The 26,717-nt window shown below is 42.5% G+C and overlaps 1 protein-coding gene across 2 annotated transcripts in view; it reads right to left on the bottom strand.

The window, feature by feature from the left end:
* The window catches only part of adarb1b (adenosine deaminase RNA specific B1b), a 49,430-nt gene that overhangs the window by 21,097 nt on the left and 1,616 nt on the right, over positions 1–26,717 (bottom strand). For both annotated transcript variants that reach the window (XM_076105092.1, XM_076105103.1), the window contains exons 3-4: positions 25,177–25,208; positions 877–951 (exon numbers count right to left, since the gene is read on the bottom strand). In XM_076105092.1, the coding sequence (XP_075961207.1) occupies positions 877–904 (28 nt within the window). In that variant the 5' untranslated portion in view covers positions 905–951; positions 25,177–25,208. The remainder of the gene's footprint in view (positions 1–876; positions 952–25,176; positions 25,209–26,717) is intronic.

The raw sequence follows: 26,717 nt of genomic DNA, 5'->3' as shown, positions 1-26,717 counted from the left end.
CACATGAAAGCCTGAGATTCTTTCATGTTTTCCTGTGGTGTTCCCTCGGTATTAAAGGAAATAGGCTTGTGTGAGCTTAGTCTGTGTTTTATCTTCAAATATATATTTCGACTGGCAGCAGAAATGTAAGAAAGAGGCTTCAGAGGCTTCGCTACGCTGCGTATTTGACTCAGCGCATAACACCGGAGCAAAGACACAGATTGTGACACCGCAACAGGAACGGTTCATTTGTATCGCGGGTAAAGGCACTGCGAGGCAGCGACGGCTCTCTTTGAACGCGAGCGCGGAATCGCTACGGTGTGTGTGGGGGGGGGGTCTGAAGGCTCAGTTACCGAGCTCAAACCGAAATGTCTAATTAACTTTCAATTGGAGTTGAGAGGACTTTTCTGAAGAGAGAATCGGAGGCAGAGGCAATCTGTAATATCACCCCGAAGCCTCTCAGATGTAATGATGGCTTCCTCCCTAAAAAAAAAAAAAAAGTTTCCGTATAATCAGCTGTGTGTGTATTTGTGGGTGTATGCACTGCTCTGCGTCTTGGTTCGGGTAAGGACAAATGATGGCTGCCATCATGCTCATGGAGGGGCAACTGAATGTGATTAGCAACACAACAGTGTTTTTGTTTTTCAGACATATTTTTAGGGAACATTTGTATGTACAGCGTTAGATTTGCATTCCTGTGCTTGTTACTTTATTCTGTGAAATGTGGGATAGGAACTGTGCTAATACAGGCGAGCAAAACGCGTTCACACTGATTACACGTCAAAGAAGGCATGCGAGGGGAGACGTGCAGGCAGACAGACGGGAGGGAAACAAAAACACAGACGGACATCTAAAAGGAAGACCAGGAAGTGGGAAAAAAATCAAGAGTCGACTCACTCATATTCTCCTCCTCGTCCACATCCATGGCCACGGGTTTGTTCTGACCTGAGAGCAGCCTCGCCCCCACTGCACCTGGAGGATCAGAGGACATGAAGGGTGGACCGCATGAGCAGGGACACACAAACACATTCAGAGTCCTTGAGTGGCCACAGTGATGATCAATTTCTGGACGCTCCAGCACGCGCGCGCACACACAAAAAGAGGAATGCACATATTGCACTGTGCGATTAGTCCGTGATGTATATAAATATTCAGAGACTGAGAGATATCAAGGTGAGAGAGGAGGCCAGGGCTGACAGGCCTTAATAGCAGGAGCAGTCTATTGTGACTTTAATATCCCTCCGATTAGACCTCATTTCCCACTGCCTGCTGAGAGATATACAGCAAGTGACATGGCCAAGTTACACCATTACCGCGCACACACACACACCGCTTATCCCAAGGTGGAGAGTGCGATTAAAGCTCCATTAAGCAATACTTTTCTCACTAACAGAATCAAATGATTTCCCGCAACCTGAGATTTGCGCTCGTGCTGCCAATTACACACAGACAACGAACGCGCAAACGAGTTTGTTTCGACACACTTTTTCTCCGTTTTGCCATTTTGCATGTATCTTTTTTTTTTGCAGCAAATGAGTGGCTCATTAAGAAAGCCAAACATGCAGCAACCCTTTTTTTGTCAGCCTTCTTGAGGCTTTTGGTCAGTGTTTGACATGATATAAGTCAACAATGAATGGGGGGCACAAATGTCAACTTGGTTGTCTCTCTCCGGATGTGAAATGCCAGCAGGGTCCAACACCACATCCGTCAACACTGAACTTTTTAAAACATTGATTATTCTTTTGGCCACTTGGCGGAACAATCAGTTGCCCGATTCCACATCCAGCATGCCTGGAGCAACACTCATTTTGAGTCTTGCTTTCGGCCACTTGACATATTTTAATCCAATCTTAGCTCTGTTTTTGGTCTCCACCAAAATTCTGAGTTGAGGAAATCCACCACTATGTTGTTAAGTGTGTCTGTCTGCTATTTGGTTCTGGGCAGGATGTGTACAGTGGTTTATGAATGAAACAACATTAAAGAAACCAGTGAGTGAACTAAAACAGTTGCGGCAAATAAAACCAAAACAGTGAAAGATGCTAAAATACATTATTGGACTAGTCCAGAGGTCTTCAACAGGGGGTCCGTGACCCCTAGGGGGTCCGCAGAGGTACTGCAGGGGGTCCGTGGCATTTTTGGTTGATTAGACAATTTTTTTTTCCAAACATGAATGTGTCCATTATTTAAAAGTTCAGTATTGTATGCAAGACAACAGGTATGTTTATGCATGGCAGTGGCACTAATAGGCCATCACTCATTCTCGTTTCCACATTTATGTTTAAAATGAAAACATCAGTGTGAATAGCTTGTATGATGATTATCATGCAATTAACAGACAATGTTGATATTGGCATTGGTATCAGCTGACAAGGTGTGTTTATAAATGGCAGTGCACGGCCTCCCTACTCACTGTACCTTGCACATGTTTAAAATAAAAACATGAATATATGAACCTGTGTATTATTTGAATAGCTTAGTATTGAACGCACAATAAAGAGGTATACACGGTACTAGGCCCATTTAATATAAAACACAATTTTATACAATATATATAATCGGGGGTCCCTGCTCCATCTCTCTATCAGTTTGAGGGTCCTTGGCCTGAAAAACTTTGAAGACCCCTGGACTAGTCTATAGAGCGTTGTACATTCTTTCTTTATTCCAAAACCTGCTTAAGAAGTGCTTAAAGGAGAACTCAGCCGATGAAGTACTGCGCTCCTGTAACATTGTTAGACTCGCTATGGAAAGTGAAAAAAATTGATCAAAATCGATATCTTTTTCATTCCATACATTCTCGTGCTTTGTTAAACCCAGCTAAACTACACTACCCGCATTTAAACTTGTCACGATAACGACTTTTGTTGGACGATATATTTTGGCCCAGCTGGTCATGAATTTATTGATCTCCAAAAATGATCTTTTTAGATGACGGACTTACACGGACAAGTTGCACCACTGGCTCAAACTAAAGTGCTAATTACAGAATTAATAGTTGTAAGAAAGTTTCAACTACTTGACTTGCCCCATCAGTCTCCCCACCAACCACTTAAAAGTCGTGGCGCGACAAAAAAAAAGAAAGACTAACAGAGTAAAAGTTGGATGAGAGAAAGAGAAAGAGAAAGCAGCAGAGAGGGAAAAGGCAGGGAGGCGAACAACGCAAAGAGACGGAGAGGAAGGCAGGAGAAAGATGGCGTTATGATACAGAGCAGATTGTGCTGATTCTACTCTCTCTCTCTCGTCTTCCATCGGTGGACCCATTCCTCAACCAGACACTTTCTTAAGCTAAACTAAATGGGCTAATTAATCTGGGCTAATGGTGGGTGACAGCAAATATGCTAGCACAATTATCAACCTATTAAAGATTCATATTCCAACCCATAATTGAAAATGAAAAGGTGGGGTGAAGGGAGGATGGGTGGGAGTGGGTCCAACAGAGTGGAAGATGAGAGTCATTTTTCTCAGGTAGCCCGAGCCAGGTGCCCCCCCCCCTCGACACACATCCAGCAACTCAGAGCCACTACCAGGACCAGCTGCACTACTTACAGGTTGCTACCTCTGCAGCGCATGCTTCTGTTTGATTTTATTGTTACACTATTGGGTTTAACATGTTGGTTCTGGATAGTTTTAATATGTTAAATTGGTCTTTCACCATCAAATAAAGCCTATTGTGTCTTCATGTTAATGGTGTGGACACACGTGGGCAATTGTGGATAAAATAATTCCATTCAGCATATCTAATCGGTCATCTGAATATTAAAGAAGACTATGCTTTTACTCACATGCACCTTCTTCCTCCTTCAGACTTCCTCCAACACACACTGCTGTGTAGTTTAATCAGCGCACGATGCAAATGTGCCTGTCAGTTTCCATTTTCAGATGAGACCGCCTTGGTCATACATCGGTAGCTATTCCTGAAATCAGGTGCAATCAGCGGGGAGAGTCCCACAAAGAATTCTTAAAATGAGTGTATGAGTGTGCGCTGCTTTCTGTGTTGAAGAAGATTATTGTTATCTATTTAAATAATTGTATAATTCTTTTTTTTTTTTAAACATGAGAAAATCTGTGTACTCCCAAGACATGTGATGACTAGACCAGATGAGTTGCTGTGCTGTGTGTAAACTGTGTCGAGTGGGTCTTAGTGGATGTGTGTGAGTGTCCCTCCAAGGTCATCCAAATCAAGTTCAGTCCAATGCTGAGCAAAAGGGACAAATTAGAGTAATCTGAATCCAGACTTTTAGAAAATATATCAAGTTGACTGATCGTTAATAAAGGAAAATAAATGATGCCTTGCCTAAAGGAGTACCAATTAGGCTGAAAAGGCACTAACATTTTCTTTAATATGGCCCATTGCCTTTTTCCCCGAGGTATTATCTTACGATTTGTAATATCGAGACTATTCACAGCAATAATGGTTGCTTTGTTAAATTGACTGGTAACTTATTTCAGAACCAAACAAACTGTGATTGAGTTGAGGTGTGAATATACTTTTAGGAACAAAGGTTTGTATTTCTCATACTGACGTTACAGAGGAATTCATTTCTTTGGTTTTTGGTCGTAGCAAACCTATGCACTTTGAATATGAAGGTTGACCTAATGTTGACCACTGATGAGAATACGCTGTGCTATCAATCAAGAATTAGGATCTACTGGCAGCTCGTTTGGCAGTAAGGGGATATATATATATATAGTATATATCACATTCAGACCACGAGCCAAGGAAATTGCCCATGAAAGGCAGAAAACGGAACATCAAAGATTAACGTTTTCTGAAGGCGCTTCGGCATTTTTCTTAAAAGATCAGCCAATTTTGGACATAAAAGTCTCCAAAAGTAAATTGTACATTTGCATGCATGGAGATTTAGAAGACGGGGTCCTTTTTTTGAGCACACACAACCAAAGCGGTGGATTTAAAGTGAGTCAGAAGAATCAACGGTGAGTGCTGACGACCGTCTCCCTCCACTGTGCACAAATGATACTGCGTCATCGAGTTGTGAGACGTCTCGGATTCCAGGTAATTCTGAGTGGACGCCAACGGAGGCAGGGAAAAGAGAAAGATGAGAAAGAAGATGAAAAACCTCAAATTCAATCTGGCACAGTGAGCGGGACTGAGGGGAAATAAGGTGGTTTTGATTTGTCTCTCATTCCTCGCTTGCGCTGCGACGGAGCGATAGAGTATCGCCACCGTGGAGGGAGCACCGGCCAACTGACGGGAGGAGGTGGGACGGGAGGGGGGTGGTGAGGGGGGTAGAGCGAGGGATAGGGAGGTAAAGGTGAGGGAAGAATAGAGGACGAGAGGAATGGAAAATGCAATCTTATTCCAAGTAAAAGAGAATCATTATCTCCTCTAAAACAGAAGGCGATGGAAAGGTCTGCCCTTGGCGGGCGGTGGGGTTCAAACTGCCGGAGGCTAGTGAAGGAAGTCTGGTTCTCCATCAAAATCAATTCACACCAACTTCTGCCCTTAAAAAAACACTGAGAGTCAGAGGCATAAATAATTAAACAATCCTCCTCGCATGAGGGGTTAATAACCTTTAATAATAAAAAAAATAATAATTTGAAAATGCACCGCATTAGTAGCACCCTCTGCAATCAAATTATGAGTTCTAAGCAAAAACATGAAAGGTAACTTGTCATGCAAATGGAGCTCAAAGCAAAAAGAAAATGATCAATATATTGCGTTAAAAGATCCATTGGTGGAAAGACTCAAAATGCCTTAGCACTGTAGCAATGCATTAGCAGCATTAAGGCAACATTTTCTCTTGAACTAAGACGGAACCAATTGAATGCTGCTATTCCTCAATCTGTCACCATGGAGCCCAGTGTCACTAACTGCACTCACTGAAGAAATATTATCCAATTTATGGGAAAAGGAAAAGATGATTTCAGAAAAGAGCAGACAGAGAGGTCTGCAATGTGTGTTTGAAGGAAATATCCAGGATGTCGAACTAGTTCAGCAGTGAAAACCGGTTCAAAAGATAAAGATAGAAGCTAAAGCTGACAAATTACTGTGTAAAAGTGAACGAGACAGAAGAAAATGAAACTAATGAACAACACTGTTCCTGTAAAGCCAAAGTACTGTAGGTCTTTATTCCCTGTCACAATCATTAAAAAGCAAAAGCAGCATGTGTATACATTCAGTATACCCTCAGTAGCTAGCGTAGCATAGAAGTGCTAACGACAAGTGCTGTGCTGTGCTAACAGAATTTGCTAGCGTTAGCTCCACAGGAGCTCCACCTTCCAACCTCTCCGGGTAACCAGAATCACTATTACACAATGTTTACCCATGACTAGCTTCAAATCCACAAAACCAGCCTGAAAGTGAAGAAAATGTGAAACGATTGAGGGACTCAGTGAGGGGTTAATTCTCTGAGTAACGTTTCCAAGTCATCTAATTGCTCCTTGCTACATTCAACTCATGTCCAGCAAATGATCCAGGCAATTAACATGAAGATCTTACGCAACGTATGCGTCCTAACCTTCTACTTGCACGTCTTTCTCAGTAAAATGAGGGAGCTATTTGGGATGCTGCCTGTGCTTTATCTACCCGACCTTTCACTGCAAATGGTAAGGGACAGATCCTAAAGAGCTCAGGACATGGATCTGCCCTGACTAGGTGGGTAGCTTTTATAGAGTGTGTACCTGAAAAACTCAGTCTCTCTTTTTAGTCTCTTCTTTCTACATTCAACCTTTTTATTTATTCAGCCTGAATGATGTCAAGCCAGTTTCATCCACTCCAAGGCCAGTGCATCACCTGTTGCTGCTGTCGTTGGTAGCAGTGTTCTGGCTTTCATCACACGGAATAGCTCTAAACTGTGTTCTATTCACTTCTGTATATTTACTCTGTAGCCTAACGTGCTTTCTCTCAGAAACATGTTGTGTGGTTCAAGTTCTCCAATATGATTAAGCTCTCTTTATCTTTCTCAGTGTCAACTGATAACATGGCAATTGGCCCACTGATGGAATGAAGGCGCCTAATTGGTCCCTTGACAAGATGATGGCCTCCGATTGGTCTGACTGTGTCATCTGATGTAAAAGGCTTGCTCTTTGGTGTGATTACAGAGACACTGGGGAAGGCACTCGGGCTTTGAAAAACACTTATCTTTACTTTTACTTTAGTCTTTCACCTTACACTCAAACTATGTGGGATCCACTGTCATTGAAAACATACTTGTTTGAAGGAAACAAAAACACAGCATGCTTGGTATTAAATAGTACCGTTTGACAGTGAAATGCAAACAACTCTATTTAACTAAACTCTTACGAAAATAAACCACTTGCGTCTTCCCTTTTTGGATAAAAAATGACTTGTGTGCAATTCATTCAGCTCTTCTTGCTGCCGGCAGAGAGTGTCAATGACGCAGCTTAACGCTTGTCCCAGCAACGGATCTACTACCGTCACCCAGAGTACATTAACATCATATTAAGAGACAACAGCCACCCCCCCCCCTTCAAACTTTCAGGAGCCTGACAGGATGCTGCGTTGACGGGACCGAGACAGGCTCTAAAAACAGCTCCTGCTTAGCTCCTGTCAAAAAGCAAAGCGCGCATCGTTGCACAAATACAGCCATGTACATACTTGTCTCTGTGATATTTATGTTCCCTTCCATGCTGCGGAAGGAAATACCCAAACCGATTCCAGTTTGTTGTATAGAAAAAGTCTTGACCACAGTGATTTTTTGACTATTTGGTCTGTAAATCAGCTGCTATATTGATCTTTAAATTTGTATCTACATTTATCTTTTAACTAAGATGACTCTGTAATCCTTTACATGGTTTTATCACATGGAACATTTTTTTTCCTTCATTTTATGGATGAATATTGCGTCACCTAGAAACACAATAATTGATGTGGCCTATCCGAAATGATTGGCTCTGTAAAAGCTTTACGTTAAAAGCTCTACCAACCAACTCAGTGAAGTCAAACAAATTGAAAAGCACCCAACAGGTTTGGCGCATTCAAAACTAACCTGTGATGTAAAATTTTTATTTTTAAAAATAACATGATTTTCAGGATGAGAGAGATGTGGACAGAGGCCTTGTGAATGAATAACCAAAGAGGATCTCAAGGAAATAAAGCATGTCGGATACGAGACGAAATGAAAAACCCATTAAAAATAAAAACTGATTTGGCATTTACCTTTGCAAACCTCCCTTTGAATAGCCCCTACTGTGAAAGAAAATATCAATTTTAATTCACGGTTATTCATTTCAACAATTTATGTAGGCAGTTGTTTGAACTGTTTTGTCATTTACTGAATGTTTGCCATTCCCGAACTGCAAAGTCCTTGAACATGGCCAGTAAAATCAGCTTTTCCCATTCATATTTACAGTTTTTTTTCTTTTGGATTTAATCCATTGAAATTTGTATTTATAAAATAGTATAAAGTGAGACAGAGAGGAAATATATTTAGAGAGAGGGGAATGTTGTAGAATTTGTACCATCATAGATAGGTGAATCCTATTATATCACTGGTAAACCTTGACTTTATGTCCCATTATTTATCATTGATACACACTATATAAACATTTTATAAACGTTTTATAATAAACTTGTAGAATAATCATTTTCTACTCAAATATAACTGTTGAAACAAGTATGAAAGCCTTTTTGAACTAAAATTGTGAAATTTACTATATTTACCTATCCTTACTTCTTGACGAGTAGAGTTTTACGTTAGAACTACTGGAATAAAAACTACTGTATTGACAACCTCAAAAGTGAAAACACTTTCACTAAAGAATTGAAGCGTGCCAGCCATCATCACAGCATCAAATCCTTGCTCATTTGCAGGAGACAACTTGCTCGGGCAACAGTCCGCCTAAACTGACCGCTTGGTCTGACAGGCTCTCTGAGGTGGTGGTGCATGGTGGTCTGCAGCCAGGACTCGCTGGGTAATGGACCAGTACAGAGGCTCAGCTGGGCTGCCTCACACAAACCATCACTAGATACCCTCCGGCACAGCTAATCCAGAGGAGCACAGCTCAGATTTACTCTTGGTGTGTGTGTGTGTGTGTGATCTACCTTAGAAAAAGTGTCCTTTCCTGCTTGTAGTGGGTGAGTCATGTCTTTTTAGAAACAGTTTTTGTTATATTTGTTTGAATTCTCTTTACATACCGACAACAAACACATTTATGCTCCGAGTCCTGTCTACCTGACCGCACTCTGCCCGTGCACTCACTGCATGAGTCTTCTATAAGGTGCTAACTTGTCATTTGTGAGAACTAACAATAGACGAGTTGGTTGTTTGCCTCCATTATGATATATTTGGGGTGTGGCTTTAAAGGGAAGCCTGGAGGAACAGGCTGTCAGCTAGATTTAGAGACTGTTGAAGCTAGTGCTGCTAGCTACCTTCATTGAGAAAAGAGTTGGTTGGATTTTCCGGTTTGAAAATTGAACTTACTCCTGCTGGTTTCTCCCGAGCTTCAATCTATTAATACTTTTTTTCCATAGTCACATTTAAAAAAATATTGAAAAATCATAATTTACTATCCCAAGGTGAGGTCTTCAAATTAGCGGTTTTATCTGACCAATAATCCAAAACCCAAAGTGATTTAACCTACTAGCATATATGACACAGGAAACAGCAAATCCTCACATTTGAAAAGCAGGAATCGGAGAATGTTTTGCTCCAAATATAGCTTTTAACAATTTCTTGGTGATCAAATATACTAATTGTTTCAATTGTAATCTCGAGTCACAGAACGGATGTTTAACATGAAGGCTTATTAACTGTTGCACTTTGAGTCCATATGGATGAGAAGCTCGGCTGGATTTTCCCCAAAACAAAACTGAGAAAAGAGAAGTGCAGAAATGTGGAGGTGTGGAAACGAGGAGAGAATTGGTCTTTTATTGTGTTGCAGACTTTAATATCTGACGGTAGGTCATTTATCATCATGGACTGCTGATGGTGAGAGAAGGGGAAAAGGTGGAGAAAGCAGAGGCAGAGTGAGTATCAATATGAATTTTTTATTTGATGGGTTTTAAAGGGAGATTGGATTTGAGAAGGCTGGCACAGTCAAGGTTCATGGAAAGAGTGAGGGGGCCAAGTCTTAAAGGCCAGGTGAGAAATAATGGTGTCCCCGCACACGAGGAACACACACCAACACATCTGTTTGCAACACACTCTAAACCATGCTCTGCTCTGTGTGCAACAGAGAACGCTGTAAATCAAATTTTATCATTCGGCTTGAAGCTGAAAACTCCCCGATGTGTTCTCCATCTTCAGTGTCTTTAAACCCACACACAGAGCTTTTTTTTTTGTTGTTGTTGTTTATTTCTCTCTGTCACACACACACACACAGGCTCTTTCTTGCTTGTCTTTTTCTTTGTTTTTCACACACACACACACACACACACACACACACACACACACACACACACACACACACACACACACACACACACACACACACACACACACACACACACACACACACACACACACACACACACACACACACACACACACAAACTTCTTAGACTGGCTTCAGGTATGGTCATAAATCATCAGAGTGAGTGGCTATGATTCCCCCCAGCACCAGCAGAGCCAGGAGGGCAGAGGGGTGGGGTGGGGTGGGTGGTGGGGGGGTTGGAGAGCAGGGCTGGTGGACCAGAGAGGAGGCTGCAGCTAAATGGCTGCCCTCGCTTCCATCGGGGCCAGAAGGAGCGACCGCTCAGCCTCTGGGCGCGACGCGTCACAGACGGCCGACACCAGTGACACAGACACACACAGCGGGGAGGGAATGAACACTTTCAGATGAACACACAGGTGAATAGATACACAGGTAGCCAGAGAAAAAAAGATACTTGCTATGACGTCTCTTTACACGTCATGCGTCAGCAAGCTGAGGGAGCTAACAACATGCTTTATATTCATATCTATGTATATATTAGTTACAATTTGTTTTTAGGTTGGGAAAGTCAAGCCTGATGTAGCCTTACACATACAAGAAAGATCCTAGTCACCTCCACACAGTGAGACATTTATCGTATTAATTGTGGTATCTGATAGGTACTCTGCATCGGCCAATACCCAAAGCCTATGTATCGCTATCGGGACTGAAAAAGTCAAATACAGCTCCTGACTCTACATCCCACATGCAATATACATTTTTGAAGACCACACTTCAAATACTCCTTAACCCACCAGCCACATGCACTTTCATGTACATTCTTATTCTGCTCATCATCCACTGTATTGCAGGTTAAAATGAGAACACGGTATGACGAGGATTGTTTGAGGTGGAAAACAACAACTTCCACCTCGAGGGAAACCAGAGCTAAACATCATCTTGTAATGGCTTCATATGGTCCGTTTTAAACTGGTGTGGAGTTAGATAGTTAGTCAGAGAGATTAGATAACTGTGTTGTTGTCTGGCTAAAGGCTATCGCAGGAAAATATTTAAAAGCTAGTTGAGTAAATGTCCTGTTTCTCAGAAACGTATTCATACTGCATGGTATTCAAATCAGAGAGCAAAAGAAAACAATACCATGAATTCTTTTGCAGGGTGTTTTGACTCCGGCCTGAACCCTGACATTTTCATCCCTGGTTCTCATATTGAGGTCACATTTCTGCATTTTATGGCCTTTCGGTAGCAAAGACTATCTAAGAAAACTGTATTATTTATCAGGAGAGGAGTTACTCTGTATTCTTTGGTTGTGCCAAGATATTGATTGACTGAGCTGAATTCACTGTGTGATTTATTTTTGTATTGACTGGAGAGTTCCTGTGTTACACATATTACTTTGTGCTTCGTTTGTCTGGCCCGAGGCGTTTAATATAAAAGGGAACAAAACAATATAGACAAAAACAAAACAAAACGTATATTAAACTGATTATTATGTTTCTGACTTTTGAATGTGAAAAGTTGTATTGAGGCTTTTGTGGCTCCAGAAGGAGCCGCATCACCCATCACCTTAAGTGATGTCACTTGAGTCAGCGTCAGTTGACCCCTAAAGACTACGAGTTTGAAAACAAACAAAAAAACAACTAACCTGGGGGGTGTGAAGTAAGAAAGAAGTGACTTTACCAGACCTCCGTAGCCCGTCATCATCTCTGTTAGAGGCTAGGGCCTCGAGGCTACATTAGCCGCTATTAGCATTGCACACCCAAATTTCCAACCCGAACTGTTAGTGGTCGAGTTGCATTGTGGGCAATGTAGGCGTCTGGTTTCGACAAAGAAGAAGTTAGCGAAATAAAAATGGTATCTATGCTGCACTGATTCTTATCCTGTTCTTTGAAACTGAGAGCCTGTCGATGATATAGGAGTGCAATGCTAAATCGGCAGAGTACTTCCTTTATTGCTAGCCAACAAGCTACATCCATTAATAAAAAGTGACAGACAAATTGCCAAAGGAGATGGTGACAAACATAGATAAGATTGACACGGCTTTACATGTTGTTACAGGTCGACTTGCAGAAATATCAGCACTTTAATCAAATTATTTCTTGGATAGTCGTGAAATACGTTACGCTAACTATCGCTACCTACTCCTGGACGAATCCGTCACTCCCTACTGAAAACAAAACATAATATTCCTCCTCAACAGAAATCAGATTACTTGATGAAGATGTCAGGCTGAATAAATAAAGTAAAACAAATCAATCATGTTTTGATGAATATGATATATGAATGACAGAGATCCATAATAAACCAATCACAGTCGAGTATTCACAAATACAGACGTACAAAGTAGTTACGTGTCTTTTTTTAAACTAAATGTATTTACTTTAATTAAGTAAATGACTCCTATCCATTGCCAGAGGTAAAACAACTGGTATCCTCGGAGGAGTAGCTGGAAAAGAAGGAAAACAGGAGAGTTGTGTTGGTTACAAAAGCCCGAGACCCGGAGTGAAGAGAGGGGAAACAGATCGAACAAGACTGAGAGTCCGAAATGAGGAATCGACGATGAGGGGGAGGAGATGAAAGAAAAAAAAAAAAGAAGAAGAGGGGGCAAGGAAAGGAAAAGGAAACTGGACAGAGACAAATGGCCATGGGAAATGGCCGGTGCGGGAGAGCCCGCCTATGAGACAGCCCTCTCAGCAGCCCTAACACAGACTGATAGGCCCACCGGGCTCCGCTACCACTCCAATCCATTCCGGTCCCGTCTGATTCTTCCCCGAATTCACATCACATTTCTAAAGCCACATCAGGCCTACCTAACTCACCGTGATGTGGCCAAATGTTACTCTAAGCAGCAACGCTGCGGCCATATTGTTATCTACTGTGAACAGCTTCATTGCAGGAATTCAAGGAATCATTTAATAATCGTTTTTTTCCCCTATGTGATCTTCGTGAGGATTTCTTGTTTTCACTGGGAAACAAACCAAACAGGCTTTTCGCTTTTCCTTTGAGTCAAGTGCCGTTCTGTGGCTTCAAAAAAAAAAAAAGATAACCACACGAAAGTAACATCGCTGTGTCCTCCTCTATTTTACTACTTTGGCTTATCTTTCCACTCCGTTCAATATTTTTGATTCATTCTGATAAGATTCAGACCACACTTTGGTCACACGCAGTTTGGCGTTGGCAGCTTCACATTAGATCTGTGTACTATGCGCTGAAGCGATCACGTTTCATACTCCCGTGTGTGCCAACACGGTCTGGAACTTTCTATATGATCTACGGTCATGCACAACAGTGAAGGAGTGAGGGGACTTTCCTGTAAGAAAAGACTGAGAACGAATAGACGGATGAATGCCGCAGAGGCAGCCAGGAGACTTACAAGTTGGAAATGACGGGGGTGCAATGGCAACTAAAGAAGATCAGGGGATCATTGTAACTGCCCGTGTATGCGGTTAGGTAAGTGAGGACTACTGTCGCCATCCCGCCATCCCATTACTTTCCCCAATAAAGCTTTGGCAGTCCGCTGATTACCTCAAGAAAGTGCGGGAGAGGAAGAATCTTAATAGAAATGGGATCAAGGGTTTTCTGTGAAGTCAGAATCCTTCCTCATCTCTCCCTCTCTCTCGGTGTGTTGCCTCCTCAGGTGATGTCCCCGGGCACTGACCAGGTAATGCACCGTAATGGAGTACATGTGTGGGCGGCGGTGGCCTAATGGAGAGGGGTCGTGGCAGCGAGGGGAGTGCCTGTCGCGCTGCCTGATTGAAACTGATGGGGCCGAGGTAAGGGGGGGGGGCCACGGAGCACCGGCCAACCGACACGGCCCTCCCTGTCTCATCAAATAGACACGCACACACCTCCAAGTCCATTATTCAATTTGGCCCTTCTAATGACCAGTGAATTAGACTGCCAGAAGCGATTTGCCGTCTGAGCCCCGCTGCTGGACGTACATGCCTTTCTCCGCTCTGCATATTAAGAGGCAGCCGTTCGGACACTGACATCCAATCGGGGACTTCAGCTGGATGAGGAAGGCATCCGAGACTATAAAACACTTGATTAAAAAACAGGGTACATGTCGCAAAGATTTAGAAGTATGGCGATTGTAGCTAGAACACACACTCTTCATGTTTTCCCCCTTGTTTTTAACATTAACAGATCCAGGTAATAGATGTGTAAAGCCGTGTGGTAGAACTGGCAGAACACAAATATGCGTATACAGTAGAAATACGATGTCTTTCGTCATTAAACTGCATTGCTAACGTAAAAAAGGACACAAAACTATGGGCCATGGCTAAAACGAATGAAAACCACAGTTTCAGGTCATTAATGAACCAAATCTAGACACATGGTAGTTGGTTCTGAGTCTGGTCATAGACATAAATTAGCAATCAGTCATGTAGAAAGATTGACACCGATCTGTTCTGAACACCTTAGTACACCTACATGAAAATAAATCATACTAGATTTGGCTCGAGTTTTTCTTTTATTTTTGCTTACTGTGCACAATCTTGCATCATGTCTGACAGCAACAAAGCTACACTTCAACTGTACAAAACCATCATCCTATTAACCATCAACCTCTCATATGGACTTATTGTAACCCGAGGATCGTACTGATGGGCCGGTCAGTGCAGTTACACATCGCGCTCACCCCACCAAGAAACTGATAAACTGTCCCGTCATTCTTTATAGATTCCTCAGGTTCAGGTATCAGGTTTAATAACAATAAAACCCTCTGCTTTTGCTTTCTACCATATTTTCAAGGTTGTTGGATGGCTGCCTCTCCTTTTTTTCACTGGGAGCTGTAAAATCTATCTGACAGCTCTGATTTATGACACAGCACAGGTACCGAATGCCTGTGGGGGTGGAGTATGTTAGGAAGTGTGCGAATGTGTGTGCAAAACGCCCGACTCGCAGAGGACCACCGCTGCTGTGCTCAATGTTCAAGCACCCAGCGGAGCACACGGGTGTAGGGAAGTCCCGCATGCACACATGCAAATATCCCAACACGGACACCTGTGATTGCACATCAACAGAGCTGTCATTACCAGACAGAGCACGGCACATACGACATCGTCTGGAGCTGTTGTTTAACCCATAACAAAACAAACCCATTTTTCCTTAAAAGAACATTATAGGGCAGGCATGGGCAAACTACGGCCCGTTGGGCGTTTTAATCCGGCCCGTCAAATATTGGTACAAAATTGTCAATACTATAACAATGACTAGGGCTGGGCAGTATACCGTTTTTTCCCCCGTATGATATGAATTCTTCACACACCATCATACCGGTGCATAGCCGAAACAACTGCCATCTGCTTTCAACAGGCAGCTAAATGTATTCTTTGCCGCTATTGCTTTGCGGTCAGTGCTAGTTCTCTTATATGTATTGAGAGGGAACGCTAGTCATGGTCATAACTTTATAACACAACAATTAACAACCCACAACTAACGCTCTTTAACAGAGAAGAACACACATAATGTGACACATAAACAATTTGTAACACTAATAATTGTACATTTATAAAATTTCACCGCCGAACTGCATGCTGGGTACAGCTCGCGAGCGTGCCTGCTTGCTAGCACAACAGTCTGCTAACAGCTAGGAGAGGCTCCGTCGCTCCAGTAACGTTACATTAAAGAACAGAACAGAGCGATGCAGGATGAACAAAGACAGACCGGAGATGCACCGATAGAGTTTGACACATATGCAACGCTGATTACCGTGTAATATGTGTGGTATTTGTTATAAATGTACATTGGTGCAAAGAGGGTGATAATAAGCTGTACAGGGAGGGACTTAGGACCCAGGAGAATGTAGGGGCCTTTCTCAATATGCGTACTTCTCTGTACTTGTGAACTCGTGGACTTTTGAAACGTCATCAGTCTCAGCCCAAGTACTGTTCCAATTCAAAGTTCACATTAAGCCAAGCACGGTCCAAATGCCCGGATGTGGCTCGCTCCGCCCATTTGACCGGGTATGCATCGGAGGTGACTTGTCTGTACTTGGGACAGCCAAATATCCCAGAATGCATTTTGCACCAGCAACAGGAAACAATGGCGGAGGAGAAATCACACAACTGGAAGTTGAAACTTTCTAAATACTACTGTTGTTAAGTCACAGAAAGTAATTTTAGGATGTTTTGAGGCGAGAAGTTAGTTGTTAAAGCATCAAATCTGTGGTCGGTTTGTAAAGATTCAGCCGATTTAAAAATATGCTCCGACGATTTCGGAGATGTGAGGTGTTGCTAGCGGGACCGGCAGTAAACCAGCACCGGGGGCTCAGCGCTCATGTTACCCGCCTAGAACAGCCTGATCTCGGCAGTAAACCCCGCCAGCACCGGGGGCTCAGCGCGCACGGTGCCCGCCTAGAACAGCCTGATCTCGGCAGTAAACCCCGCCAGCACCGGGGGCTCAGCGCTCACGGTGCCCGCCTAGAACAGCCCGACCTCGGCGAGTCTTTTTGAAACTTGCCGCTGGTATTGACGTCTCTGTAGCGTTTTCCTCGTCGGCAAAGAGTACAGCAATCCGGATCTGATCCACATACATATATATACACATACATACAATTATTTATATATATATCTAAATATAATTGTATGTATATATGTATATATGTGTATATAATATAATACACTCATATAATAATATATCATTTTTTATTTTAAATGAAAATGAAAACAGCAGGGTTGTCATATTTAGTTTGATTGTAAAAATACTTTACAGTAAAAAAACGGATTAAACTCATTAGCAAGACCAGCTGAGGTGGTGATGTCATCAAGTAAGCTGCTGTTCCAATTGTCCCTACTGCGTTCTCTGGACTTGTGAACTTTTGGAGTATGGACTTGGAGTCCAGACTCCAAGTCCATACTCCAAAAGTTCACAAGTCCGTACTTGTGAACTTGGGTATTGAGAAAGGCCCCAGGTGAAGGAAACAGGAAGAGACGGAAGACACGCCACACAAACAGCTGTTCACCGCTTGTCACGATCCTGTAGACCAGTCATTCTCAACTGGTGGTTCGTTGTGGACCCGTTTTCAGTGGGTCGCGGGCCTTTGCTTTATGCAGCGGAGTTATTCACGCTCCTTTCCAGCATTTACGGCACTTGTTCAGCGGTGCAGGAAAAACACCGACCAATGCGTTGTAAATCAGGTCACGTGATGCAGTTTAGCCAATAAAATAAGGGTATTCTGATACGTTTCCTGACGCCAGTGAGATGTACCCACACCGTGACACAGGGGGGAGAGACAAGGAAAGACATTACAGAGCAGAGCTCGGATAATGTTAGATGTGAAAGTCAAATATTTGTATGATCTGGTCAAAGAATCAAACTGCTAAAAAGACCACAGTCATTAAACCTTTACACTAAAAACACTGTCAAAAATGACTGCTTAATAATTAAGTGCACGATTAAATATGCATTAATGCGATAAAAAAATACCATGTAAGATCCCAGCTAATTGATCAACACCTCAGATCTGTTCTGAGAATTGCCACAACCAAACTGACACCAAACGTTGACGCACTGGTTAAAAAGAGTGACCAACAACGCTGTTCCCACTGAAATAAAATTTTACTTGTAATTTATATTAGTTCACACAAACACTCCATTCATCTGCTACTGGCCCGGCCCGTCTGTCAAATTTTAAAACTCAATGTGGCCCCCGAGCCAAAACGTTTGCCCACCCCTGTTATAGGGGATATAAAACAGTCTAAATGGACCACATGGAAGACATTTCTGAAAATATTTTCTAAATACTAACAGCTAGTGCTTTTTTTTTTTGCTTAATAACAAAGATATGCATTTTTATTGGCATTTCCACAACTCATATCAAAATGATAACTTTTCTGGTTAGCTTTAACCAAAATATATTTTTCAGATTTGTTTTACAAGACAAAAATGGATGATCGTCAGTGCATCCTGAACACTATCGTTGAAAAGAAATAATGGAATTACTTTGAAATAAGACCAAAAGAGGATCGTTAAATCTTGTTGGTGTTTTATTTACTGATATGCAAAAAATAATTTCATAATACATTTTACTAATATTTTTAGTAAAAAATGTAATTAAAAAAATTCAAAATAATTGAATCAGCTAAATCAATTGAGCAGCTCATTACTAGTTTTCTTATTGTGACAAATACGGCGCATTGGTTTTTCTGAGACAATTATAAAGTTAAAAAGCCCGATGTGACATATCTGTCACAATATTGTCATAACTTTTTGTAATAAATTAGTTTGAGAAAGATGGTTAGAACCGTTTAGATGTAATGTAGGACATGTTATCAAAGTATTAGAATTGTTAAAAACAAGCTTTTTGTAATTAGCTAGTTCTGCCAAATGTGCTGACCACCCAGGCAGACATTTTGGAAGTGATATCATGGGTACACAAATGAACTCACTGTCACATGACCTCACCAGGATGTTCAGTATGTGTCACTTCTAGACTTCAAGAGTTAAAATCAGGGATAAAACCGTATAAGGAACTTCCCAGGATGTGTCTGTGACAACTGTGTCACCGTGGGTTCTTATTGGTACAAAGATTTGTGATTGATTTAACTCTGCCTGTGCCCTAAAAACTGTATTTCTTCCTAGTTTTCAAGTTGTTGTTTTTTTTACAAAAATGTAAATGAACAGCTGTTGTGTGGTGTCGTGGGGAGGTTGACAAGATCGTAGAGAGCCTTGGCCACTCTTGGATGCGCATGGTTCTTTTCCAATGCGGCTGTTTACTTTTGCAAAGTTAAAGTGTATTTTGTTAGCCTGTGCCTCCCTCCGTCCATCCAACTTACAATCCTCCTGTCCTCCTCACCTGGACGCCCAGGGTGCTCGCCGTTTGTCACATATCAAGGCCAGTTTAGACGCACCGGGATCGTGTTCGTGTGTATGCACTGAGAGGGGAGGTCTGAAAATGAACGCCCCGGCGAGAGGATATGGATGCGTCCGTGAAGGTGTGCGCGTGCCTGCACCTGCCACGCTGTCATCTAGGGAGCTGCATTTCACACCTCGCGCACTTCTTGCTATCGTCAGGCAGAGAGGTACTGTTGACGGACAGCAAAAGAAGGACGACGGGGTGGGGGGGGGGGGGACATCTGCCTGATGAAAAAGGTTGTGGCAGCTGACAGAGGGTGGGAGAAAGTGTTCATACACCTTGAGAGGACGCATGTTAGAGGTGGGGGGAGGGGAGAGGACGTGGGAGGACGGATGTAGCATCCGAGAACAAGCGGGGGCTAAGAGCTATATGGACTGTGATTGAGGTCCGTCTGTGGTGAGACTACAGAGTTAGAAATGAACCTTTCCTCCGTACTGCAGGCAACAGTTTTATATAGGTTTTATATATTTGGTTGGGAGAATCAAATGTTACGTTTCGTCTTGTTTCGAGAAATTCCTCTCAGCGTACCACGTGGAGTTTATCTCTGCGACGATGAAGGGAGCCGACATGAACCCCTGCATACATCTCCAGGGGCCATGAAGTGCCTCTCCGCCAGCTAAAAACACACCTCGGCGGTTTGTGCATTCTCGCTACAATGGTTACACCCCCCCCACCCTCTGTTACAGTCAATAGCGGCATGCTAATCAAGGCTAATTACACTGAGACGGGCAGACACAGCTAATTTCTTATCATGACAGAGCGCCGCCGTGCCTGGAAATGTTGTGCCACTAAATAAAGCGGCGCTCGTAATAAACAGTTGTTGGGTAAATGAATGGGACCGTGTTTGCTATTTGATTTCCATTGTGTCTGTTGTCAAATGTTAATCGGTCTGTCTGAGCTTTTTTTTTTTTTTTTTTTTTCAGAGGCTGTAAATCTTGTTTCGCGTCTCGATGCATTTGCTTCGAATATTCTAAAACGAAATCAATTAAGAAGCCACACTTTTCGTTATTGTTCTGAATAACTTCTGAATGGCTTTGAGTCAATCAATGCATGAATGTATGAACATGAGAACATTCTAAGGCGTAAATGAAGGAAGAAAAAGCGGGAGAAGAAGTTGGTTTATAGGAAAGGAGAGAAGGAAGGAAGGGAGAGGGAAGGATGTAAGGAGAGGAGAAAACTGCAGAAACAGAGTCTTGTTGGAGGCAATGTTGCTTCCACAGCGATGGATTGTGAGCACCAGACGGTGCAGATCCCTCTCCCCTCCCCCCTCTAGCCCCCCCACTTCCAAGTTACAAAAGCTCATTTTGGAGATTTTTGCTGGCACGGCAGAAAAAGGCCTCTGTTCCCTCATTTTCCATATTTCATACACGGCCCATTGGCAAGCATCGTCTCCGAGTGTCATGGCTTGGCACATTTATGAGAGGTGCACTGAAGAACTTATCACTTGGAAGATATGCTTGAGTTCAGCATTTTGAAAGTCACTGTGCTCTCTATGGTAATTCACTTAAACTGTAAAGGAAAGGTAAATTATGATTACCTACATCGAGAGTAAATGCAAGCCCTACCGGATATACAGAGTTGCAGATTATTGAAATAAGTAATAAAATAATAATATAATCATTTTATTTATATAGAACTATATAAACAAAAGATGAATCAAAGGTACTGCAACACAATATTATTAAGACAAGGCATAAAAAACAATAAAAGGAAAAGTATTCATCAGCAATATTCTTGTTCAATGCTTACATAACACTGTAGTGAGATGTGAGTACTTCTTCCACTATTGTGTATTAATACATGATCATCACAGGAAAAACTCCGTCATGCTTTGATCTGACCCTGAACTTTTCTGAGGGTAAAAAACAGCTAGACTGCTCACCCTGCAGGTCCTGTGTAGACTGTAAAAAAGTATATATGGTCGGAAATGAACAGTGTGACACTGAGCTACATGTGGACTATTGTGATAATCAATCAAAGCATGATGCAAAACAAATACAAACAGCTTTTTCTAAAGATGCATAGATTTTGCAATAGCCCCGCACACCCGAGGTGAAGACGACAACCGCCGCAGCCCGTTCACCCTGCTGCCGTCTGGCAACAGCTTTGTGTTATTCTTATGTAGCAAAATGTGACAACACAATAAATGAACCTTGTACACTCAAATAGAGTGTTGGAATAAGTTTTTAAAATACAAAAATGAGTTTCTTTTCACTTCCGGTTCCCTCGTCTTGAGGTCGATGTATTGTTTTTTAATGGGTTTTTGGTTAGATACGTGAAATAAAGTCTGTGGTTTACACAAATTCAAGAGATTTGAACGTTTTGTTCTACGATAAAGTTCAACGTGAAATTATCATAAACGTTTGTTTGCCACAGAGATAATTTTTGGGAATTATCCAAAATCCAATGGAAAAAATCTCATTGGCTTTTTGTCAAGGGAACCAGTGTGATGCTAACTTCTGGGGTTTATCCTACAACAATACGTCGTCCCTGCACCACTATACAGGGAACTGTACTTGTTTTGCCTAATGAGACCTAGTGTGTGTGTGTATAGAAAGTGCTTGATTGACATCTAGTCTCCTGCTTTGTTGCACCTGGTTGGGACAAGCAAAAGCACACTTTTATCATCCTCATTAGTCAGGTGGCGTCTCATAATTCCCAGCGTAGCATGTGTTTTCAATTAACCAAACTAATTGAAAACACCTGTGCTCGTGTGCAGGCTCCCCTGAATGCTCCTAAACTGGGTAAAGAATGACTGAACTGCTTTTGTATATGTCATCAGCTTGTATATGTCATCAGCAAGTGGCAAAGTACTGAAGTCATATTATTCAGGTACTTCATGCTAAACAGTCACACGATTACTGTGAGGCGGAATAAAACGTGTACGACAAATTCACAGCTTAAGGCTAATGATCTCTCTGTGATCCAATGTGTGACACGTGCACACGATCCAAATGTGCTGAACTAACGTAGCCTTCGACCAATCAGTGGGGCGGAACTAGGAGCACATATTAAAGAACATTGTTCAGGGCCGCGGTGTGGAATAGTGGTTATAATGGCTCAAACTCAAACAGCTGACCCTGGTCCACCCCCTGTATCGACGTGTTCAAGTGTCCTTGCGGAGGACACTAATCTGCACTTACTGTAATGGACTACCCAGCCTGGTGGTGCTGCGCCGACTGTGACCTCGCCGACGAGCCCACCGAGCAAAGACATTTCCTTGAGTCAGTGTCGCGTTACGATTGTCTTAAGTAAGCCTGTGACCTCGTCCTCGCGACTATGCCGCTAACCCGACGGGCACTAAAGCTAGAGAGCACTAAGCGACTTATCAGGAGGGCTTCCAGGGTTGGGGGGGGGGGCATTAAAGCTGACTGAGAGCGAGTGACTGAAGCAGCACACCGGCCCCCAAAGTCCCGCTTAGTCATCGCTTCTCTCGGTGTGGTGGGAAAAGTGCCACTTTCGTTCCCGTGGTGATAAGGGAGAGTGAAAAGGCCGGAATCAGACCTGTGTAATGCTGATGGACGTAGTCGGTTTCCTGAGCGAGCGGCGCTCCAGTGAGAGTCTTGGGGGGGGGGGGGAGGGGGGGCTAGAAATGCAGCATCAGCAGAGGTGGATTTACTTGGATGAATGGACGCGGCTCGATGAGGAGTGTGTGTGTGTGTGTGTGTGTGTGTGTGTGGTGTGGTGTGGTGGGGGGGTCTTGCTGGGTGTCAAAGCGAGTGGCTGAGACACGGCTAATGCTGCCAGCGAGCTGTGGCCACCTTAGTAATTACTACCTGTGCAGTTTGGCTAATCCCCAGAGCAGGGCAGCAAACTCAGGAGGAAGAGAAGCTCAGAGCCTCTGGGGGGGGGACTTCAATCACACAGAGACACGGACCTGTCTCACTCAGAGAGGGAGAGAGAGAGATCGCCTCTACTCAGTAGATGAATAATTCTGATCTTTAAACAAATACACAGACGTACAGTGTGTTCAATCAAAAACACATAATGTACGACTCCGGCTTCAGATTCACACGTTTTCTTTAGAACTGCGGCTTCCATCGACCACTGAATACAGAATGGAAACACGCGGTCGAAATACAAATACAAGACACATTTGTACCCTGGTCTTCCCTGAATTGATTTGACAGCTGTTGTTTTTAATACGCATGCGAACACTAGAGTCAAGTTGTTAATGTTTTCTGATGGAGCGTCTACTGGTTAGGACGCATTTATACACAGTGACTGAAAAAAAAAAAAAAATAGGATTGGTGTTTATGGTTTGTTTACACCAGACAGAGTTGTGAACATAAGAGTAAAACTATGTATACTTTTGTTTATGGTCGTATAACACAACATTTTAAAAAGGTTTAATTTGAATCTATAGGTGTGTTTCCTCTTATATTACATGAAAATACATGTGGAATCCATGTGGTCAATAATATAGTGATAAGGCCTCGAACTAAAGGGACGAAATATCTAGAATTTAATTTTCGTGTTTGTTACAAAAATATAATATAATACGTTTAAATATACGTTTCTCTTAAAGGAAAACTTATCATTGAAAAATCATATTAAAACCATATATTGACTTTTTTTGTATGCGCAATTACTCTGGTCATGTCCTCTGTAACAATTATCTTTCAGACATTATTGCGTAATAAAAAGTAATTTTTGACAAAAGGCAGTTTTGATGCAAATAAAAATAAAATGCTCTGCATGTAAACCACCACAGAAAACACTAAATAAAACGGATGTTTTTCTATTCTAAAAGAAAACACACAGTAAAGAGTTTAAAGCTCTCCAACTACAAGGCACAGTCGGTGTCACATCTCAGAGCAGTCTGCCGATGCCGTCAACAACTTCAAACTTCGCAGACAAGTTGTCATAAACCAGGCGAGTGAGCAGCTCTGCTCTCTCTCCAGCTCGCTAAACACGACAAAGTCCACAACAAACTCGGCTGTCAACGTGCTGCTGCTGCTGTGTGTGGGGGGGTTTACCTTTGCGTTCAGAGCGTTTCTTGCGCCTCCTCTTGAACCTGCGTCGGATCAGGCAGTAGTAGGAGCCCAGATGCTGCGCGCCGTTGGTGAGGAGGGCCATGGCTCGGTCAGCACTTATGCCGTTACAAAATCAGCCAGAGAGTGATGTAGACTAACCCGGAGCCGAATGCAAGTTCAGCTGCTGGGACCTCACTGTCGACACATGGTCTGCCCGTCCTTCACACTGCCGCCAGTCTAATGACGTTCAGAACGCCACACACCTGCAGCGTTTCTTTGTTTCTACTTTAGTCCTTCCCGTGTATCCGAATTCTCTTCCCCTCCCTCTCTCTCTCTCTCTCTCTCTCTCTCTCTCTCTCTCTCTCCCTCCCTCCCTCTCTTCCTCTCGCAGTTTCTCTCCTCTGTTGACTCCATGTCTGCCCTATCAGTAGTCGGTGAGGGGAGGCGATGGGGTAGAGTGTAAAAAAAAGAAAAAATAAGGAGGGGACTAGCAGAGGAGAGAGACTGTTGTGAATTAACACGGGGGAGCAGAATCAAACCCTCCACCTGTCTAATCCCCTCTCAAAGTACCGGACATCTCCAAGAACAGCGTCCTCCCCAAAGACATGGTAATCACTCAATACAACTCCAACATGATCCATGTGTACACCTGCTAATATGATTTTTTTTTTTTTATATTTCTTGTGCTTGTGTTGCCTTGGGTACCTCACCAGGAGTGAAAGGATGAGAGGCATCTCAGAGAGAAACACTCTGCCTCCCTCTAGTGGTCGTCTTTTGTAATTACATCCGTCATGGAGCCAATCCACATTTTCCTCACTATCAGTGAGATGAGGATTATTGTGGTTGATTGAAATAGTTATGTGAGTTTTGTTAGTAAAACAAAAGTCTATTTTTTTGAGACACTTCAACGAATTGCGCCGTAAGACAAAGAGAGAAAGATGAAGAAAAGTGAAAGCGACAACTGAAATGGAAAAAATAAATATATAACAAATAGAGGAAAAAAACACTCACCTTTGGCTCTGTTGTGATCTAATACCAAAAACCTGATGGAAAGACAGAGAAGAGGTTAAAAGTTAGGAATCAGTTGAGTTACTATCAAACATCTGGATTAGTGTGGAACAGATGTGGTGCAACCGAGTTAGTGGTAGCTAAGAGGGCGCGAGTGAGTGTAAAGGTACACACTATAGATTTACGCTCCATTGGTGGTAATTGTTGAGCTAGGTTCTCACAGCAGCTAGTCTGTAGCGGCCATAAACCGGCGGAAAAGTTCCAAAAACAACAGGTGTTTCCGACCGGTCGTAGCCACCGTTTGAAATAATGCAATGGAGGGTTTTTTCACTGAGAGTGACAAGATCTATTCATTTATCTAATAAACTGTTGTTTTCTTCTAATTAATTCAATATAACACACCCTGTAAGCACACTGCGTTCAGCAAACACAAGGCCCTTATTGAGAAATGTGATGTGTGCTGGTTCACGAGGTCAAGTCTTTCACAGAACACTGATCTCAACCAGATCAAATAAACATATTACTCAGATGTGCTCCCTGGAAAACATGTCGTCTAAAGGCCAATAAGAAAAATTCAGACATCAGCATCCCCCAATAGACAAACCCATCCCTGAATGATGGGCAGACAATGTGGTTTGTCCTAATAAACAAAGTAACCTCTAAGCATTTACTATTTGACCATCCAACTAGAATTGTACACAGCATTCATATTCATATTAATGTTAGATTATTGGCACTGCAGTCTAGGGTTGTGTTTTGGCAAGAATCTGTTGATACAATACCAATCATCTGTGTCAATATATACAAGGCGATATATTGAGATTTCCTAAATCTAATTTTAGAAAAACTGGCAAAGTATATAGAACACACCACCATATGCATATAATCAGAGTAAACAGCGCATTTTATTATTTGTTTTATCACCATAGCACTACGCTTTGTGCAATATGAGCCACTGTCTGTATGTAAACTATTCATTAAAAAAAAATCAATAAAAACTAATTGAGACTCCTCACCAGAGACGCACAAATCAATATGCTGCCCATCGACCAACAGGCCGGTTCTTAGTGATTGGCCACATTTACACGCGTGTGCCGCCGCGTGCATGATAGTTTCACGCAGGCACACAGCAACGTCGCAGCCAGGCACACGCGCCGCATGTGTCGGTGAGTGGAGAAGACATAAAGCTCACAATTTGTCTGCAACTGCAAGTCCCAAAAAAAACAAGCCGTGGAGGAACAAACTAGAAAACATGAGGAACAACTAACTTATTCAACAGCGGTGACCCGCGTGTCTCTCCCTAGCACAGCGCTGCTTATAAAGAAGCTAACAGCTACTGTAACTGGAGGTTACATTGAGTTACATTAAGGATGCGTTCAAGCTCCATTCAGTAAACATTTGTATTGGGTTAAGGTGAATTATAACATTATCATGATGTGTTCAAATGTAATCGAAAAAATAATAATACATGTGAATAAATAAAGTTGTTTGAATGTTTTCACAGCAATATGAAATAGATATAAGAGAATTATGACCCGTTTAAC

This window comes from Anarhichas minor, unplaced genomic scaffold, assembly GCF_050575085.1.
Source record: "Anarhichas minor isolate MPS153535 unplaced genomic scaffold, ASM5057508v1 ptg000004l, whole genome shotgun sequence".
Lineage (NCBI taxonomy): Eukaryota > Metazoa > Chordata > Actinopteri > Perciformes > Anarhichadidae > Anarhichas > Anarhichas minor.
This window is presented reverse-complemented; position numbering and strand designations above follow the sequence as displayed.